General features: G+C 42.5%; 1 protein-coding gene across 3 annotated transcripts in view; it reads right to left on the reverse strand.

The window, feature by feature from the left end:
- Positions 1-2,482: 2,482 nt before the first annotated feature.
- col5a3a (collagen, type V, alpha 3a) overlaps positions 2,483-19,706 on the reverse strand; it is a 47,281-nt gene continuing 30,057 nt past the window's right edge. For all 3 annotated transcript variants that reach the window (XM_056401097.1, XM_056401096.1, XM_056401098.1), the window contains 36 exons: positions 19,364-19,417; positions 19,197-19,241; positions 18,936-18,989; positions 18,550-18,594; positions 18,317-18,370; positions 18,126-18,179; positions 17,802-17,855; positions 17,565-17,672; positions 17,157-17,246; positions 16,833-16,886; positions 16,530-16,637; positions 16,097-16,204; positions 15,911-15,964; positions 15,653-15,706; positions 15,454-15,561; positions 15,268-15,321; positions 12,035-12,088; positions 10,393-10,446; positions 10,191-10,244; positions 9,968-10,075; positions 9,823-9,876; positions 9,681-9,734; positions 9,444-9,497; positions 9,278-9,331; positions 9,058-9,165; positions 8,890-8,943; positions 8,670-8,723; positions 8,474-8,581; positions 8,325-8,378; positions 7,508-7,543; positions 6,997-7,050; positions 6,595-6,895; positions 6,295-6,407; positions 6,083-6,151; positions 5,067-5,300; positions 2,483-4,833 (listed from right to left, as the gene is read on the reverse strand). In XM_056401097.1, coding sequence (XP_056257072.1) covers positions 4,687-4,833; positions 5,067-5,300; positions 6,083-6,151; positions 6,295-6,407; positions 6,595-6,895; positions 6,997-7,050; positions 7,508-7,543; positions 8,325-8,378; positions 8,474-8,581; positions 8,670-8,723; positions 8,890-8,943; positions 9,058-9,165; positions 9,278-9,331; positions 9,444-9,497; positions 9,681-9,734; positions 9,823-9,876; positions 9,968-10,075; positions 10,191-10,244; positions 10,393-10,446; positions 12,035-12,088; positions 15,268-15,321; positions 15,454-15,561; positions 15,653-15,706; positions 15,911-15,964; positions 16,097-16,204; positions 16,530-16,637; positions 16,833-16,886; positions 17,157-17,246; positions 17,565-17,672; positions 17,802-17,855; positions 18,126-18,179; positions 18,317-18,370; positions 18,550-18,594; positions 18,936-18,989; positions 19,197-19,241; positions 19,364-19,417 — 2,916 coding nt within the window. In that variant the 3' untranslated portion in view covers positions 2,483-4,686. The remainder of the gene's footprint in view (positions 4,834-5,066; positions 5,301-6,082; positions 6,152-6,294; positions 6,408-6,594; positions 6,896-6,996; positions 7,051-7,507; positions 7,544-8,324; positions 8,379-8,473; positions 8,582-8,669; positions 8,724-8,889; positions 8,944-9,057; positions 9,166-9,277; positions 9,332-9,443; positions 9,498-9,680; positions 9,735-9,822; positions 9,877-9,967; positions 10,076-10,190; positions 10,245-10,392; positions 10,447-12,034; positions 12,089-15,267; positions 15,322-15,453; positions 15,562-15,652; positions 15,707-15,910; positions 15,965-16,096; positions 16,205-16,529; positions 16,638-16,832; positions 16,887-17,156; positions 17,247-17,564; positions 17,673-17,801; positions 17,856-18,125; positions 18,180-18,316; positions 18,371-18,549; positions 18,595-18,935; positions 18,990-19,196; positions 19,242-19,363; positions 19,418-19,706) is intronic.

A 19,706-nucleotide genomic window follows, 5' to 3' on the forward strand; every position in this document is an offset into this window, starting at 1 on the left:
CAGATATCCTGTATCTAACGCAGATAATGTTGGAACATCAGCGTGCGTCAGATTCAGCCTCTAGATACGGCAGGAGAGATACCACAAAGATATTACAACAATCCTGTTCAGAGTGTATTAAAAGACTGAGCGCTACCTGGGGAGTTGTCTCCCAGAGATCGTGCTCTCAATCAATATGCCTACTTTGCCTTTTGATAGAAAATTCAACTTATTTATGTTTCACCGGCATGAAATTCAAAAGTCACAACCACTTGTTCAGATGTTTTTTCACTTTACAAATGTTAATGTTAAGCAATCCTTATCTGTCCTCTTCATTTAAAGGCTTTACAGGAGCTTTTCGTAAGTTTTGCTTTTGCTGCATAGCTGACATTAGCATTAACAGCCAGTCTGGAGGAAATGTTGCGAGTTCAGCATCAAACTTCACTCCAGCGATGGAGAGCAACGTCAATTTTAACTCTTGTCTCTATCACATCTTTTTTAGCACGCTAACCAGCTAGCCCCGGGCCGTCTCGTCATTTCCCGAAAGTGACTCGCTCTAGCCTCAGATCTGCCATGAAGGTGTAGCGCTGCTCAGAGGGCGTATTTTAACCTTTGTTTTGTAAATGCAACAATGGCCGAAGCTTTTATCAAGCGCCAATCACCACCCCCCTCTCCTGGCAAGAAACCACGTTTGGCAGCAGAGAAAACTTACAGAGAGCCCCTTTAATCTCAACCTGTTCTTTATCAATTTGTAGGTTTTAGAACATGTAAAGGAATCATAAAATAATAAATTCATATTGTACTCTTATCTAGTTTTATAAAAGTTTACGAGAGAACAGAGGGATAGTATTTATGTTTTTATGACAGCAGAAAACAAAAGCAAACTACACATCATATCATTTCTAGAATTGAGATTGTTTTCTTGATCCTACAAGCTTTTTCACTCATCCGCATTTTTCGGCATTGTTGTATAGATGTTGTATGTTTGTATTTGTAGCGTAAATAAAAAATTTCCTCTCGTGGGACTGCAATTCCATGGGATTCAGCCAGACTTCACAGAGCTGAGCTCCAGGATCAGCTGGATGAAGAGCTCTTGTTATTGCTTTGCTCAAGCTGGTTTATCTCGGCACAGTGGAGAGTCTGTGTACCAATGCTTTCCAAATGATTGTCATGTTTGACAACTCAATTCTGAGGGTAGAGTGCTGCGAAAGTGGAACGTGTTGTCGCTTTATGACGTGTGAGACATTTACTCTCTTTGCATTGAATTTGTTCCAGGGGAAGTGTGTCTGTGTGCCGCACTGCCTTGACAGACTATTCCCTCGCACTCAAAATGAGATATTATTTGTTGGCCACTGCAGTGGTCCCACGCCGTGCCTCCACCAGTCATGGTGTATATTAGTCTAGAATAAAGATTTTCAGCTCTCAACCGAGATAATAATTGTACATAGCAGTACAGCGATGCTATGTAACAAAGGTTCAGTTCTCAGCAGAAGAGAAACAAGACTTTGGAGACACAATGTCACAGGAACAATGGGCACTAGAGGATGGAATGCGAGCGAGGAGAAAGGGCATAGTGCTGTGAAATACCATATTGACAGTCACACTGCTCTTCTGCTTGATCATTATTCTGAGGTAGTGGCAACAGATGACCTTTCCTGGTCAAGAGCTTAGTGTGGTTAAAATTCAATTGAGTGGGAGAGAGCAGAAAGGAGGTAAAAAAAAAATAACATGGTAACCTTTATTCTGCCATTGATGCTAACCTTGAACAATGGGCCCCAAAGGGGATAAGTGTCTTGTACTTTAATGTGTGCAAGAGAACAGGCTTTAGAGTGTGTGTGTGTGTGTGTGTGTGTGTGTGTGTGTGCGTGCGTTCGTTCGTGCGTGCGTGCGTGCGCACTCCTTTGCTTACAGTTTGTGTGTGATGTGCATGGCTGTGAGCGAATGCAGCAAAAAGCAATGATTGTGCGTTTGTGGTAGCAACAGAAATAAGAAGGCAGACGGGATAACAAAGAGAAAGAATTATATATGGGGGTACGATGAAATTGTTAAAACACAAAGTCACTGGGACATTTACCATATCTTTTTGTCTGTCTCACATAGATATAAATCAGCCCAGCCGGTGCTACCGCCACCAAAACACGACCAAATCTCCTACCCCTGCTTCTTATCCTCAGCCATTTTATTACTGACCTCTTCTGTTGTTTTCACTATCCATCCATCCTTCCATCCTTCCCTTTCCTCGGTCTCCTCCCCACCTCCCCTCTTGAGGACTGAAACAGGCCTAATTGAAATAAATGAACTGGGGAGCAAATCACAGTTGATAACATCAGCTGTGTGGGGATGCTGATTGCGAGCTTGTTGAGTGAATGTCGCAGACTGGTTGGTAATGAAGAGCCTTGTTTGCCTATTAAACGTTCACTGGACATCGCAGACAGCCACGTGCCCTCATGGATGTTGTTCTGACCCACCCGTGGGGGGTCCGGGGAGGAAAAAGAAAACCGAATGATTTCTTGTTTGTTTTTATTCGCACATCAATTTTTGAACAAGTACATTTTGTTTTTCATTCAGGCAACAGGTTATTGCTCATAAAGTCCTCAGAATAACTGTACAGTATATAAAATTAGTACAACAAACACTATACACAGGAGGGGCAGCGCAGGATGGAGACCGGAGGAGAGGAGTTAATCACTGGAATGTTAAAATGCTATGAAACAAATACAGCAGTGGGAGTGAATTGCAAAATTGCACTTGCTGGGTACACAGTCTACTGTTTGAGTTGGAGGAGGTGAGCAGAGCATTAAGAAATTTCATTTGCTGGAGGGAAAATGAACCGTAAAAATAGAATTCACATACAGTACATATGTCATTTCTGTAATATTTCACAGCTCTATTTGCTAATTTGAAGAAGAGAAGACAATTCAAGCCAAAATGCAGAGACAGACTGTGGGAACAAAGTAATCTAAAGACAAATCCTGTAGCTGCTCCACCGATACAGAACACTGGTTATGACACTATAATAGCAATCGTAGTAGTTGTACCGGGATGTGAGGACAATTTCTGATTCATAGCTCTACAATTAAAAAAAGTTATTTGAAAATAACAGTCTGAGAAAAAACATCTGCAGTGGATCAACTTCTTAAAATGTTACAGCATTACTGAAATTCCAGTCTTCTTCTTGTAATTTCTATTTTCGGGAAAATAGATGTCTGTGTATGTAGATACTGGATTTACCATCCAAAATTGCTGGAGCAGCACAGTCTCAATTTTGATCTAAGAGTGGATTTTCCCTTTCAAGCGATCAACCACATTGCTCTGAACTGTCCCTAACCTCCTTTCACCGGCCCTGTGAAATTGGCACAATCAGCCAGAAGACGTGCGAAAAAAAAAAAAAAAAACACACAGCAGACTATGTCTCCAGCTTCTGAGGATGTTTGGTGCTGCTGAAAGAGCAATAACCCCTTTCCTCTCCAGTCCTATAATCCTGCCCACAGAGACACACAAACACAGTGACACAAAAATCACAGAATCATCTTTTAGCACCACTGAAAGAGCAAATCGTGTCAAATGAACAACGAGCAGCATATGCTGTTCCAAATTTCAACATATGAACAAAACAGAGAAGCAAAAACCTCTCGAGTAGGGCAGAAAAGTGAAAACAGGATATGTCAGCAATTCTAAAATGCTTTCAAGACATAGAGCATAAAACGTCTCTCGGTATAAAGGACTGCAGTTAAGACTAGAGAACAGAGAACATTTTAATCTCTCTTAATTCTTGCCCTGAAACATCCCCATCCTAGTTTCTGAAGTATGTCAAAGCAAGTACATACCACAGTAGAAAGGATGTAAGTCTGACATGTACAGTACTATAGTCAGTTGAAACATGGGGGGCTCAAATAGCTTCTTATCAAGCCCATAGAGGGAAGCAGTCCAATGCAGGAAACAACCTTATCCATTCAAGTAAGTGTCGGGTTCAGTAACTAGCTACACCTATTGAATACTAATCAAGGTAATTCACTGCGAAAAACTGCAGTTGAAGGGTAAAAAGGACAATTTATCATTCCTGCACACAGGAAATTAATTATGGCGCTTGTGTGGAATTAATATGCTAGGCTAGTTCACAGCTGCTATGCAATTGTCATTATAGTGAAATCCGAGCATGCAAATGAGTATGACGACTTCTCTGATTTATTCAGTCTCAGTCTTTTGTAAAACGTTAGGTAGCAACTACCTCGTCTGTGATCTGAGAAGTCCCACTTAACCGACCCATACCACAGAATGACAGAGATCGGACGGATCCGTCTCGTTTACGTGGTCATTGTCAAGTGGTGCGGTCCTCATAATTCTTGAGGATCAATTAGAGCACACTCAGTGAAAAAACAAAAAAAAACAAACAAACAAAAACACTTAAAATTAAATATATCTAACTGGAATATTTCCCTTTGGTAAATGTGCTTTGTGCCCACTGTTGCATGTCCTCTTTCGTGCCATTCTTCTTATTGCTGTTGTAAAGCCATAGAACCTATTTCATTGGCTGTTGAAGAATCTTAAATAATATACCACAAACCCACCACATACAGGAACATAATGTAATAAATATTGATTGGGCCAGCGGTAAAAGTCCAGTTTCTTTCACTAAAAACTTGCTGTGCAGGTCTTTTTTCTTTGTTTGTTTGTTTGTTTGTTTGTTCGTTTGTTGCTGGCAAGATGTTAACCGCTGAAGCATACTCGTCCAACTTGGAATCCAAACTTCTGGTTGCTGCTGCCAAAGTCGGCTGCAGCCACATCTATAATAGGGAGCAGCTCTGCAGAGGGGGAGTCAATCTCTAGAACAGTCCTGTCCTGACCTTTGCGGAACTGAAAGAGAAAAATTAAAGCCAGCTATTAGAATTTGCTCGGCTTAATTCAACTAACTAGCTCTCTCCACTCAGTCCTAAACCCCTATTCAAGTCAGTGATTTGATGAGTGCCCACTTACTGAATCATGTACCAGTTGACAGGAGCAACACAACTGATAAACACATTAATTTCATAAAGGCTAATTCCTGTTTGTCCAGCTAGTCCCTGTCCCTGGCATGTCCCAGCACTGACCTGGCATCCATCATGCACTGCGTTGATGAAGGGGCTTTTGGCTTGCATCAGCTCCTCATCATTGCTGCCCCTGAAACGGAGGGCACGCTGGTAGGAGCGGGAGGCGTTGTCAAACCAGCCCGCCGAGTTCTGGCAGGTGTAGGTGAAGCTCTGCTTGGCCGTGGCGCTCAGTAGTTTCAGGAAAGTCAGCTGAACTACATGCACAGGGTTCCCATCCCTGTCATTGTAGGAGAACTGGATGACACAAACACACAGACATTAGAGTGTGACAGAGGCAGAGAGTATGTAACCCATTACCCTGAAATGACACGAGATCTCACTGAATGAGAGACTGTATCAGAAACGTTTGGGTTCCCATCGTATTTCCGTCACATCTCCCTGTGTTTATGAAGAGATTTTTGTAAGCAAGATTGAAAAAGTTACAGCAACTTTTCCCCAGAATCAGAGAAGCCAGTTAAAGTGAAGCAGAAAGGAAAACTAAGAAAATTAAAGGAAAAAAAAAAAAAAACATCTAAGCAAATCCAGGCACTGTGTGTGAGAAAGAAATCCAATGAATTGCAATTGTACTGGCAGCTCTGTGATTATCTGAGAGGGTTATGAGACCTCTGATCAGGTGCGCATGAAAAGCCAGTGCTCTAAGCGTGCTGCCCTGAATACTAGTCAGTGAGACGGAGCTGCCAATGACTTTGTGTGCGGCACTCCTGAAAACAACCGCTGGCAACACCAAAATCTGCTCTCTCACTGCACATAGACTAATGAACTGATACCTAATTGTACACTGAGCAAATAAACACAAACATTCACATGTAGTCACGTGCTCATGGGTGGATACACACAGACACACACATGCCTGCCAACACATCAGTGTCAATCACATGCATGAATATCACTCGAACACTCTCAATTAGCTAGCTGAAAAAGACCGCCTGGTGTTCCGGAGCTAGCTGAAATTAATAGTAGGAGGTGAGGTTTGATGTTTTTTTTTATTTTGTTTTTTTTTTTTTTTTTTTTTGTACCTGCTTTCCTTTCCTGTACTGGCTGTACCAGCTTCCTGGCTTCTCTTTGTTCCACGCTGCTAATTTCACCTAGACACACAGAGGGAGAGAGAGAGAGGGAGGATGTTGTGTAAAAATTTTAGGCTCAAGGGATGTAAGGAGTTATTTGTGCTCTGATGCAGTGTGATGAGGTCGGCTTTGTAAAGGCTGACAGCGTGACATTGGAGACTTACCATCTCAATCCTCTTGTCGGGGTAGAGACAGGTCTCTCCATCAGCTGTGAAGTTACAGTACACCTTAATGGAGTCTCGGTTACAGCCCTGGTTAGGATCTATCCAGTAGTCTCCTACAAAGTGCACAAAGCAGACATCAATCAATCAAGTGCCAGATGTTAATATAACAAATTGATAAAGTGCAGCTGGCAAAATGACAAACAGCATCTTAATTAAAAAAGAATGTATGTTAAAGAATATGTTCATTTCTGACGTGTCCAGTCGATGGTGAAATAGGCATCATATTATGTTTATGCTAACCATCTTTGTAATCAGGATGAACCATCATGAGCTCTTTGCAGGTCCGGGCAGGGCTCTCGAAGGTTCCCAAGGGCCTCCTCATCAACTCCACTTCAGTTTTCATAGAAGAGAGGGTAGCAAAGACTTCTTCCATTCCCTCAGCGTCCTCCAGAGGCTGATCTCCCTGGAGGAACTCCTCCATGTCCAGATCCACATCCTCCTCCCTGGCCGCGGCTGCTCCTCCTCCACGATCAGAGTGCCTCCGTCTCTTCCGCCTGCCCTCCCTGATGGGAAGGGGCTCAACCATTGTAGCAGGGGGTCCCTGGAGGAAGCACAGAGAGGTGAGCAAGAGGTGAAAGGGAAAAGAAAGGGCATGAAGCTGGCACTGAGAAAGCCATGATGTGGATCATTGGATGTACTCACGGGGGGTCCTGGGGGGCCAGCAGGGCCTGGATCTCCTCTGGGACCAACAACACCCTGTAGAATAGAGGAGGACAAAAGTTTGTGTCAATCATGTCTCACCTGGAGCCTCTCTCACACCACTTGGCTAAACCCCGGCTTTATCCAGGCAGATATGGCTGCTGCTTTATAGGATTATCCAGCTTTGTGCATCAGCACTCTGCGGTCAAAGCCTTGGCTCTCAAGACACACTATAGTGGTTTTCATAACATCACACACACCAGAACCAAATCCTATTAAAAGGGACCCGATGGAAAAATCACACACAAGGCAAGAGTAGCTATACAGCAGGCTTTTAGTTCCAAAGACATGCAGTAAACACAGTAGAGCATTATGGTTATGAAGCGTGGTACATTTTAGCCAACAAACACACTTTTGCTCTCTTCCCCAGCATATGCTCCCAGAAGCTGTGAACCAAGCTGAGGCCTGAGCACAGGAGTGGCCATGTATAAATAAGACAGACTACTGGACTCACCGAATCTCCCTTCGATCCTTTCTGACCAGCTGCACCCTAACAGTGGAGAGGAGACGTAAGCAAACAATAAAAAACATAAATAAAAGTGTAAAAGTTATTAAAAGTTGGAAAATTGTGTAATCGCTCAAGTAAAAATAGTAATCAGCTATTCACTGGAAAATGAAGCGCCTGCTTAGCAACAGGACAGGTTATGGTCAAAGTCTGAACTCTCACGACTGAGTCATCGAAAATCAATAACAGGACTGAGATCAAAATCTTTTTATGTCTTTTTAAATCAGTGAGTGACAGTATCTAAAAGCTTCATTGCCGCTCTTGTGTTCTTTCCTTAACATTTGTTTTGCATCTGTTTGTTGTATACCTGCACAATCTTTGTAAAAGACTAAAAGGTTGATGCCTGAGACAAATTACATTTACATCTGCACTGACGAGATGCAGCAGACGATGGGTATAAACTTCATGCGGGCAGTTCAACAATTACAATTTCAAACTACTCTCCGGTTATATTTTTTTGGACATGCAGCTTTGACACAAATACACACATAATATCAGCAAATAACAGGTTTCATCACTCCACTGTGTTGAGAAGACAGATTAATTTTTCTTTTTATCATCTAAGATAGCAATAATTTTCTTCCATCTCTTACTTACCTCTTTTAAGTATTTACTAAACAATTCCTATAAAGTATCTGTGTATTGTCACATCTTTTGTGTTGAACACTCGGCAAAATCAAAGAACTTAACATGTGGTGGCTGGAAAGATAATCTCATAGAGCTGGATCATAGAAAAGTATATTTTTGTAACAGCTGTGTCACTTACTGACAGTCCTGGTGGTCCTGGTGGGCCAGTGGGACCAGATGAGCCGACACCACCCTAGAAATGAGAACAAACATATCTTGCTGGTAAATTGGTAAAGGAATATTACTTCTACATATGTATCGGACACATCATGTTGCAACTATATGTACCGAATCTCCTTTAGGCCCCGGTGTACCCTGGTTCCCTGGCAGGCCTCTGTCTCCCTTCTCACCAGGTTCTCCTGGGGGGCCAATTAGACCGATCAACCCACCATGTCCCTGCAGACAGATGTATGGTTCATTAGCATTGTTTCCCATGGTTTACACTGGTACACAGTGTTCTCTATATTAAAGGCTAAACACTTACTTTATCTCCCTTATTTCCAGGGTCTCCTTTTAATCCCGGAAGTCCTGGAGGCCCCTGTTAACGATGCCAGATGCATTAGTTGGTCACATCAATGCTATAGAGTCGGTATATGAAATCTGGTTTGGTTGTGTTGGGTTTGAATCCCGATTTATCATTATTAATGTCCCAAACCCCCTCTCATTTGCTAGGCTCCATTATCAGGCAAATATAAGGATCTTACTATTGGTCCTGGAGGTCCAGTTTGTCCTGGTGGCCCATTTAAACCTTGTTCACCCTGTAAAATAAGCAGAGGAAATGGAGATTACACTATGCCAAAACATTAATTAAACATAAACACAGAAAGGACCTCATATTGTTAAAAATCGGATGGTTGTCGTGGTGTACTAACCCCAGGACCTGGGATGCCTCGAAACCCCTCTGGGCCAGACCTTCCTGGGTGTCCTTGGGGCCCCACTGGGCCTGTCTTACCCACTGGACCCTGGGTTCCTATTGTCCCCTACAGAAAAAAGGGAGAGCGACAGACAGGACAACATTAACAGCAAAAAGATCATAAAGATTTTGTTAAAAGGCGACATATTCAACCACTGAGTGCCAGTCCTCATCCTTACCTTGGCTCCCTTCATGCCTTGCTTCCCTTCTTTTCCTGCAGCACCTACATGACCCTGAGGTAGAGAAAGGCAATCTTGCTAAGATAATGACAAGAGCTATTAACTAAAGCAAATACACAGAGTTACATACACATGCATACAAACTTAAGCAATACACTAAGCTCACCCTCCGTCCAGGAGGTCCTGAAGGACCTGGCTCTCCGGAGGCTCCTGGGGGTCCCTGCAGGAGAAAAATTACTTAAACTAAAACACCTTTTCATCCAGTCATAAAAACACTAAAAGCCCAGCCACATAAATGAAGACTTTACATTTCACTGTGTCAGAGGATAAAGACTTTACCTAAGCATACAAAAGATAATAATATTGCTAGTAAATTAATTAATAAAAAAAAGACACTGCTTACTGATTTGCCAGGTTCTCCATTGTCTCCCTTAGGCCCTGGTGCACCATCTATTCCCTAAATGAAGAAATGTCATACAGGAGAAGTTATCAAAAAAGAAGTGAATGACAATTTCTACTAAAATAACCATAACAATAATGCTCACATTGACACCAGCCTCTCCAGGGGGTCCTGAATCTCCGGGGAATCCAATAGGGCCCTAGGGGTAAAAACATTATATGCATGACATTAACAGACTGACCTGACAATCAGAGCAAGAAAAAGTCACTGAACTAGAGAGTAAGACTCACAAGGTTGCCTTTGGGTCCGTCCTCGCCTGGTGTTCCTCTGGGTCCTGGAGGCCCAGCTGCACCGGGAGGGCCAGAGTCACCCTTCTCCCCCACATCGCCTTTAGCACCCTGGGACACAAGCAAATCAGATGACAATCATTGAAAGGGCAAGGAGAATAAAGGAAAGAAGGGATGACTTTGAGTAAGGAAGCCAGGAGTGAGGAATGGAGGTGATGCGACTCACAGCAGTGCCAAGCTCTCCAACTGATCCAGGGTCTCCAGCCTCACCGTCCTCACCCTGGTAGAGAGGGGACATTCAGTAAAGCCAAAAAACACCCCACACACATACACACACACATCGGCAGACAAGCCCATATTCATAAAACGCCAGCATTCTACTGTATGTGCACAGACACGCGGCGTAGTTGCTGATGGGAAATGCTGACCTTTTCTCCAACAAGTCCAGGCTGACCGACTCCACCAGGCATTCCAGGTGCACCCTGTAGCAGGAGGAGAGAGAGAACAACTTGAACCAGAATATTATAAAAATGAGGGCAAGTTTTAAATATTCATTTGATTTCTTGAAAATCAAGTTCTTGGTGCAGTACTTATTTATTTATTTATTTATTTTTCTGGTTTGTCAGCAGTTTTGCTAACAGAACGCTGAAACTGGAACATATTTATCACAACACAAGGATAAATAGTGTGTCAAGTTTGCAATGTGGATAGTGTCTGATTGAGGGAGGGGGAAATGGCCCCCTACTGTGTGACTCAGTTAGTTTGTTTGTTTGTGAGTGTGTATGTGTTTGTGCGTGTTAGCGTGCTCGCATGTCATGTCAGTGTATTGTGCTTTGTGCCTTGAGACTAACCCAGTAAAAGCATGTCTTCGGTAGAGTGTACAAACATGAGAGCTGAGTACAGCCAAGCACTACTACCGAGCTCCTGCTGTCAGCTACTTTCCTCACATGCCATCACCGGTACCCCCCACCCCCACGTTCCTTTTTTTTTCCCTACTCTTCTCCACTTTTCCTGTATCAGTCCATTTATGGATCCCACCATCTCTGCACCGCTGCATTTCCATGCTTCCTGTGATGAAGCACTACCGTGGCTCACACAGCTTTCTGCAACTCGCTGCTGAATAATTGACTGGTATGAGAGGCTGCAGAGAGACGGCCATTACTAGAGGTAAATATAACTGCCTCTCAGGGATGATAGTCTAATACATCTTAATGATTCATAGAGCAGTAAATATAACTCTCTCCTAGGGATTATATCCTAATACTGTTTAATAATTCAAGTTTCAAACGCAGCAGAGGGTAGGCCGTATATGTAGAAATGAGGGGCTGGAAAATATAATCATCTGTGGTGTGTGAGGATCAGCTACTGTTCAGTTTGAACTTGAGATACGACTGTGTCTTGAATGGGAGTCTTCTAGACTCAAAAGATGATTCATCATGTTTTCTTTATGACTCTTCATAACACTTCAAAATATGGCTCCAATATGTGCACGGGGTATGTGGAATGAAGTCAGGTTAATACAAACCTTTTAATATACAAAAATGAAATAAGCAAAAATAATGATTTAGCCTTGATGATACTTGTGAAAAAGAACTAGAATAAACAATAAGAATTTTCAGACCTCAGTGACTTAAAAATGCAAGGCTATGAGGCTAAAATCTGATAGAAGTTATGAAAATGTATGCACATTTATTCATTATGATACAATCAATTATAATATTTGGTAATGCTTCGGTTATGCTAATTAGACCAAATTACCAAATGAACGAAACCATGCTGGTGCATCTATCGTTTCAATTAATTTAACACTTGTTGTGCAGTCTGTGTATGTTTCATTGAAATGCTTTTGCTAGAATTATGGTTTAGAGCAAGACGGAAAGGGATATTTACAGTTGTGTTACGAAGATGCACATGAACAGCTTGTTGATATAATCTGCAATAAAGCCTGAATTGTGCCCCTCTGAGTATTCTCCTCCCTCGATGAAGCTGTCTCCATCATATATCATGATAGTCATGCCCACATCTAAACCCAAATATGTGATAAAAAACAATGACACATAAAAAGTCTACCTCTCCACCAATGGGCCCCTGAGGGCCTCGTGGGCCGTGCTGTCCTGGAGGACCCTGTGGAGAGAGAGAAATGAAATGTTTTTATTAGGATCTCAGTGCAGACAAGAAGGATATACTGTATTAATAAAATACACAAAGAGATACAAACTGAATGTTAGCTAAGGGTTGGCTGGTGCCTCCTAAATTTAATGCGAGTTAGAAGTCAGCCCATGGTGAATTGCTTATGTAATGGCCCCAGTATCTATGATCATTATCGTAGTGACATGATGAAGACGTCCAGACAGGTCATTACCCTCAATATGACACAGGCTCTGATTCTTTCTCATTTTCCCACCTTCCCCCTCTCTCTTATTAATAAGAAAACCTCTAGTCTGTGATGTGCAAGACCATATTCTCTCAACCACAGTGACGGCGTGTGATTTGAGTCTTCTGTGCAGCTCAAGAGAGCGCCAAGCAATTAATCCTAACTGTGCTCGGCTTCAGTTTCAGTTGAGTAGATGTGGAGCTGTGCTCTGAATCACTCTGAAGTCTTGGAGGGAGCATTGTGTTGTAAAGACACTGAGACAGACAGACAGACAATCTGCCCAGAGAGAGACTGTGTGGAACTAGAGGAAACACATATCCTTCTGGCAGAGAGATACTTGAGCATTAGAGGGGAGAATTTTGTGATCCGCAACGCTCACACATGAATGAAACTTCCCCACTGAGTCCACAGCATCTTTCTCTCTCTCCCTCTTTCTCTCTCTCTTTTCCCCTCCCTTTCTCTTTCTCTTTTGTTTTGGTTCCATTTTGATGCATTCCCTCCCTAATCTGACTGTGGAGAAGAGAGGCTATAGAGAATCTTGTTGAGCCTGTGTTCATGGTTGACAGCGTTGTGAGATGACTGTCACAAAGGAGGATGCTCATTAGACAGCCAAGGCTGAGGCTAATCTGATTAGCAGCTGTCACACCGTCTTCCTGCTCACAATCAGTGCCCCCACCTCTTCCTTCCACTCCATTGCTCCACTGCCTCTTTTCTGTCACTCTCTCTCTCTTTTTTTTTCCTTTCCTTCACTCTTACACACAGGGCCACCTCTTCATTCTCTGGCCTTGTCTTTCTCAACACATTAAGTCATGGTCTATTTTGTCATTCACTCTCAGCCTTGAACATCTATCACGCAGTGAAAAGATCATTTGAGATTGTTATAGGTTGAAAGGTTTAACAGGTTTGAAGGTTTTTATTTCTCTTCATCATTATTGTGGATCTAATTTTTTTTAAGCTAACAGAAAGATATAACCAGTGCTAACAGACAGAGGAACAGTGTTTTTTTCACATAGGCAGTTTTTTTTTTCATAGCCAGAATAATAACACAGTATTTGATATACAGTACTCCGTAGTAATATGGTTGATGGGTTACCATAAAGTTACCTGCTAGCTAGCAGAGCTAATGTGGGATGTCCACTACTTGTCTAACACATCACAAAGTGCAAGCTTTGGTTAGCTGTCATTATGTGACACTGTATGAATGTACTATATGAATGATAACTTTATAGTTATTCATAGCTGCATTAGATTTAGGTTTGCGATTCCAGGGCTTTGATATTTGTGCATGCTAGCTCACTGGCTTGGCATATAAGGATAATTATCAATAGCAGAACCATAATTAATGTTATCTGTGAAACCTTAGCATTGTTTTCTGTTATGACAAGTGAAATTGTCTTTGCTTTTAAAAATAATTCCTATTCTTAGCAAACCACAAAAGCTTCCTCAGTTTCTCAACAGGTGAGACTGTCAGTGTTGTCAAGGCCATTACAGTGGAAAAACACAGCTCTTAGTTCATACAGTCTGTGAGGAGAACAGACAAATTTCTCCATCTAAATGAATCTGTCTTCATTTTTTGCATTACATTGAGCTCAGTGGAAAACCATGGCTAAACATTATTAAGACAAATCAAGGAGCAGAGCAAACTGATCTCCACTCAAGACCACTGCCTGGAGTTTGAGGGCGGTAAACACACCTTTTCCTCTGATTATCTGCAGAGTAAAAGGTTCTTTCATGACCATGACCAACAGCAGCAGGATCAGCACAGCTGGTGCTAACAAACTAAATAAGTGGCACTAATTAAAGTTTAATGAGCTGTGGTGGGTTGTCTGTGTACCAGCTATAGTTCATAGGCTGCTGAACCTACACAATACTCTAATTACACAAAAAAATTTCCTATAATTTATAATTCAAATTTAATATTCAAATTCATTATTAATTAGAAAATATTCATTTCCTCATCTTAATTAACTATGTATGAGATGTATTCTATAATACAATGGCATTGCTTTACTGTTTGGGAGTATTTTGGGCTGCATTATCTACCCAGCATTGTAATTACATCTATAGTAACATACTTGATAATTGTTTTTCTAATGGGGCATCAACACTGATGTTTGATTTTTACAGTGAGTTACTCTTTGACTTTTACTACATTATTCTGTATCTTAGTCTGTGCATCATCTTGTTTTTTTCAATCACAGGGGGTGGTGTATGTTTGTTACTTGGATAGAGCTGTCACATGCAGTTATGCATGAATAAAACCTGCACCTTGTGGCAACAATCAAAACACAAACTGGAGAAGGGGCAGGTGCTGAGCCAAAATACAAACTAACAATAAAACAACAACCGCTGCAGGGCTCCTATTATCACTTATTTATCATTAAAAAAAAAAAGACATTTCAAGGACCCCTGCTCTTCATCAGACCACAACCAAAACACACCAACATCTGGAATGCCACACCCACAATGACTATATATATCAATTTATTGATGTCATAATAGAAGCCTATCACTTTACAAACATAAAATAATGCCTAAGGAGTTTCCTAACCATAAACATCAATGTAGATTGACAGTATTTGCATCATAGCCCAAACCTTTCTACCAATGAATTTATTGTTTGTCTACTAATGAATGCATAGACGCTTGATCTTCATTAAGATCTGTGAAACTGCTTTTGATACTGAGGAGGAATGCAGAAAAGTGGATGAACTGGAGAAACATTCAAAGGTTTTTGGAAATTGTAGAAAAGTCAAGTCGATATCCAATATCAGACAAGACCGAGACAAGTCAAAGTCATAATAATCATGAAGCAAAGTGCAAGATGTCAAAAAGGTGGTGTTGAGAACAGACTTGAGACTGACACTGGACCATAGCCGCAGATTTGTGATGAGTGTTGTATGTGCGGTGATTGCTGAGCAGGACTCACCATTGAGCCAACATGCCCGCTCTCTCCCTTCTCCCCTGGTGGTCCTGGCATTCCCTGCGAATGCAGATATGGTGAGCGAGCAGTCTCAGGCATGGCATGGAAACGGATATAAACTGAAGAATACATGTCAAATCAGAGATGAGACCAGGAGATACAGTTAGCCTTGGATTTGATAGTAATTTTTACCTGTAGTCCAGAGGGACCAGATGCCCCCTTAAAGCCTCGATGTCCTTCATCTCCTTTTGCACCGTTCATGCCCTGCTGCCCACGAGGACCTGGCTCACCATCGGCACCCTGAAACATACATGCTCAGGTCAGCACTGTAAAACACTGTACAAACCGGACCAAATTATCATATGATAATATGCTTTCATATGATGCATACTGGCAGTCCTGGCTGGCCCACAGGTCCTTGACTTCCAACAGGTCCTGGGGGTCCCTAGAAAAGCAGAGGGACAGTTCACTACACATTCACTGTAGGAAAGACGTGATTAAAACCATCTGCTCGTTCCACCAGAGAATGCACTGTGCAGCCAAAATTATTAGAATGAGCTACTCCAAACCAATTATAAGCCAGTCTGCCCTCTACCTCCCGGTGATGCAAAGTAATGATGTGACGTTAGGACATAAAATTCAGACTCACAGCTTCTCCTTTGTCTCCTTTGCTGCCCTTCTGTCCAGGTCCTCCTGTCTCTCCCTATGGAAACAAATGCATACACACACACACACACACACACACACACACACACACACACGAAAAAGATTAGTCCAAAATCATCAAGCACTCTTCAGCAGTGCTGCAGTCCATTCTAGTTGTGAGTGTAACTACCTTGTCTCCGTCCTCTCCTGGAGGCCCAGGAGGTCCTGCAGCCCCTGGCAGCCCTACAGGTCCCAGTTCCCCATCATGCCCAGCCGGCCCCACAGGCCCCTTTTCTCCCTAGGGAACAGATGGGAAAACAGCACACATCCAGCAAATACTAAAATACTTATTATCCTCATACAGCAGTATGACACTTTGATTAATGTATCGTACCAGGAACGAAACTCACACCCAAGAAAGCAGACTTGATCACATTCATATTTCTCCCTCTGTATTGCTCTCTCTGTCTCTTTTACCTCTCTACTGTTCTCTGTCTCATGATGACACATTCCGAAGCGAGAGCAAATGTTGTTTATTACCCATTGGTGGGAGGTGATGGTACACTATGTGCTAGTGGACGTTGTTGCCTAAGAAATAAAATTAGCAATGTTCCAAATCTTACTGGCTCGCCTTTCTCTCCCATCGGCCCAGCAGGACCCACGCCACCGGGCCGTCCTGGCTGCCCAATAGCACCAGCCGGCCCAGCAGGGCCTCTCTCTCCAGTAGCACCCTGGAAATAAGAGGAGACAGTGAGGTTAGGTGAGTATGTCACATGATTCACTCTTTGATTTAATGTGGTGGTCACGATCACTGATCACCATGGAAACAGCCTCCTGCTTCTTATGCCCTCGCATCCTATATTACATAGCAGCTGAACAGAGACCAAGGGATGGGATGGGAAGCAATTTAATAAAAACAGACTTACAATGGCTCCTGCAATGCCAGGTAGACCCTCTCCTCCCTTCAGACCTGCGGGACCCTGGAGAGACACAGATATAAACAGCCTTCAAAATCAGGTGACAACCTTATTCATTACAAGATGTATGATCAGTGAATGACAGTAGTTTACGATTGCTTTGGTTGAATTTTTTACAACAGACTTTCAGTTTGTGTAACTCTTATGTAATAGGCATGCTTTTATGGTTTTAAATTTGATTTATGATCTAATTATCATCTTCACATTTCAGGAGAATCTGAAGCAGACAGTGAAAGAAGGGGAGGATTTGAGATCTGTGTAATCTTGTATCACCATTGCACCAGGGGTCCCTCTGCTCCCTCTGAAGCCTTGGAGCCCAGCAGGGCCACTTTTCCCAGCGGCTCCTGGTGGACCTGGGTCTCCCTGGTAACCACACATACACACACATGTGATTAGATATAAGGCAAGTAGCCAGCAGACAGCAGGCCCTTATGCGTTCATAAATCACAGCAACCAGCAAGTCACACCAAGAAGGAACATTTATCTTTTATGAGCTATAATACACTCAACGCAGCAAGGTTTCCTCTCTTATTTATTAGCAAATTAGAGGATAGGATGAGACCAACGAGATAAGATATTCAGGCAGTGCTGAGAGAGTCCTTGGATTGTATCTAATATAACAATAATAAGGTGATGCTGGTAAGTGATTATGATCCTGACATTATGATGAAAACCACTCACCTTGGCGCCCTCCTTTCCGGCAGATCCCGGTAAACCATGCTCACCCGGTGGTCCTGGTGAACCTGGATGGCCTCTGTCTCCAGTTGGCCCTGTCTCACCAGATTTGCCCTGGAGACAATCAAAGTAGACAACAAACATCACAATACAGTTATTTAAAAAAAAAAAAAAAAATGCTATCTGAAATAAACAGCTGTTTGCTTTAGAATCAACCAATATACCATGGGCTGATCCTCTTACCTGTGGTCCAACGACACCTGGGGGGCCAGGGAGTCCGTTCTTGCCTTGGAAACCCTGAAGAATAAGAACAAGTGAATCTGATGACTCGCAGTCAAGAGTTGAAACAGGGGGAGTAGAAAGAATCTGAAGACTGTGGGCAGGGTAAGGTGTTGTGCACTCTGAACTTCAATAATTCAATGCTGAAGTCATAAATTTTGACTTCTTTGCTGTGTTAACACATATAGTAGGTCATGACGACTCTAAGTTAATGCTGAGTTGTGCACCTCATAGAGGAAGATGCTATATACTAAATATGTAGCTTTACTGAGAGTGAAGGCTACTCACTGGTTCCCCTCTCTGGCCTGGGTGACCTGGTAACCCATCTTTTCCAGGTGGTCCCTAAAAACAGAGGCATTTTTTTTTTTTTTACATCATTGTAATAAAGTGAACATAAATAAAGGTGAGCATAAATGTGGAATGAGGTAAAACATGAAATCACAGGGCAAACACTATTCAGTAGATGTTAGCCCACTCACATTAGGCCCTCTAGGTCCTGGTTCACCGTTCCTTCCCTGTGGTCCTTGAGGACCCTAGAAAATAATAACACAGATTATCAAAACTCTGACCCAAACCCCAGATCGTATTTTCTGATGCTTCTCCTACAATGATTTATGAGACGGTATCTGTGATACCAAGATTGTTTTTCAGACTGTCTATGGTCTTGTGTGTGCACTGTATGTGCAGTATTATCTGAGAGTCAAAAGATTACCTGTTCTCCAGGGGATCCCTGAGGACCATCTTGTCCAGCAGAACCCTACCAGGTGGACAAGGCAGATGACAAATAAAAACAGTTTCACTATGAAAACATGAGCCGTTCAACCATTTTTAGCTTTCTGCTCGACAACAAATCTTTAAGCTTTCCCAAGACGGTCTTCGAAGGTGAGAGTGTAAACTGAAGCCTCCCCTGCCAGACAGAGAATTCTCTCTGCACCAGATGGCCTGTCATCCAGAAGCGAAACAACCAGTTCCAACCTGGTCGGCGCATTTATTAATACTTAATGAGAAAGCCAGGTGTTTGTTTATGTATGTGTAACTGTATGTGCGTGTGTGCTTGTTTATGTCTGAGTGTGTGTCTGTGTGTCAGTCTGACCTCACCTTTTCTCCTGGCTTTCCACTGGGCCCATTCGCTCCCCTTACCCCCCGGGCTCCCTATTGGAAGACAAACAATCGTCTGATTAGCACACGTAGGTGGAAGATAGACGCCCGGTGATGTGGAAACACTGCAGTGATGTAACAGTGTGTCTCACTCCCACAAGTTGTGCTAAAGTGATGGTTTCTAATTAGAGAAAATGCAGCTTTAAACGGTGAGAAAAATATGGTGCATAGGCATAACACCTGTACTGCGGATGTACTCACATTAGGACCTCTTTGGCCCCCAGACCCTGGCTGACCAGCTGGACCCTGCATTGTAGAGGTTAACAGTTATTTATCACTCAGTTTTTTGTTTTTTTTACAATAGAGAAAAGTTTACATATTAAGAAGTCAGCAAGTGTTGTGGATTAAAATGTCAGTACAGTCCTCACCCTTCGTCCTTTCTCTCCTGAGGCCCCCGCCATACCAGGGAAGCCAAGCGATCCCTGGAGACACACATAGAGGTTAATCAGCCTCAGCCTTCCATTCATCACACATCACCCCCAATGTCTCATTAACGTATAATTAACTACTGTATCAAATTAAAGCAAATCTAATCCATGAGCCCAACACAGCCTTAAATACACCATTCATCAACATGTAATGAATTGATGTCACTAATGAACTATTAATAAAATAGCCTTTTTTTAATAAGCCATTTGTCATCCTTTATTTTTAATCAGACAGGAAACAGTCCAGTCAAAGACACACATCTCGCTGGTTAAAGCTCTGATA

The sequence above is a fragment of the Seriola aureovittata genome, chromosome 17 (genome assembly GCF_021018895.1).
Source record: "Seriola aureovittata isolate HTS-2021-v1 ecotype China chromosome 17, ASM2101889v1, whole genome shotgun sequence".
In the NCBI taxonomy this organism is placed as follows: domain Eukaryota; kingdom Metazoa; phylum Chordata; class Actinopteri; order Carangiformes; family Carangidae; genus Seriola; species Seriola aureovittata.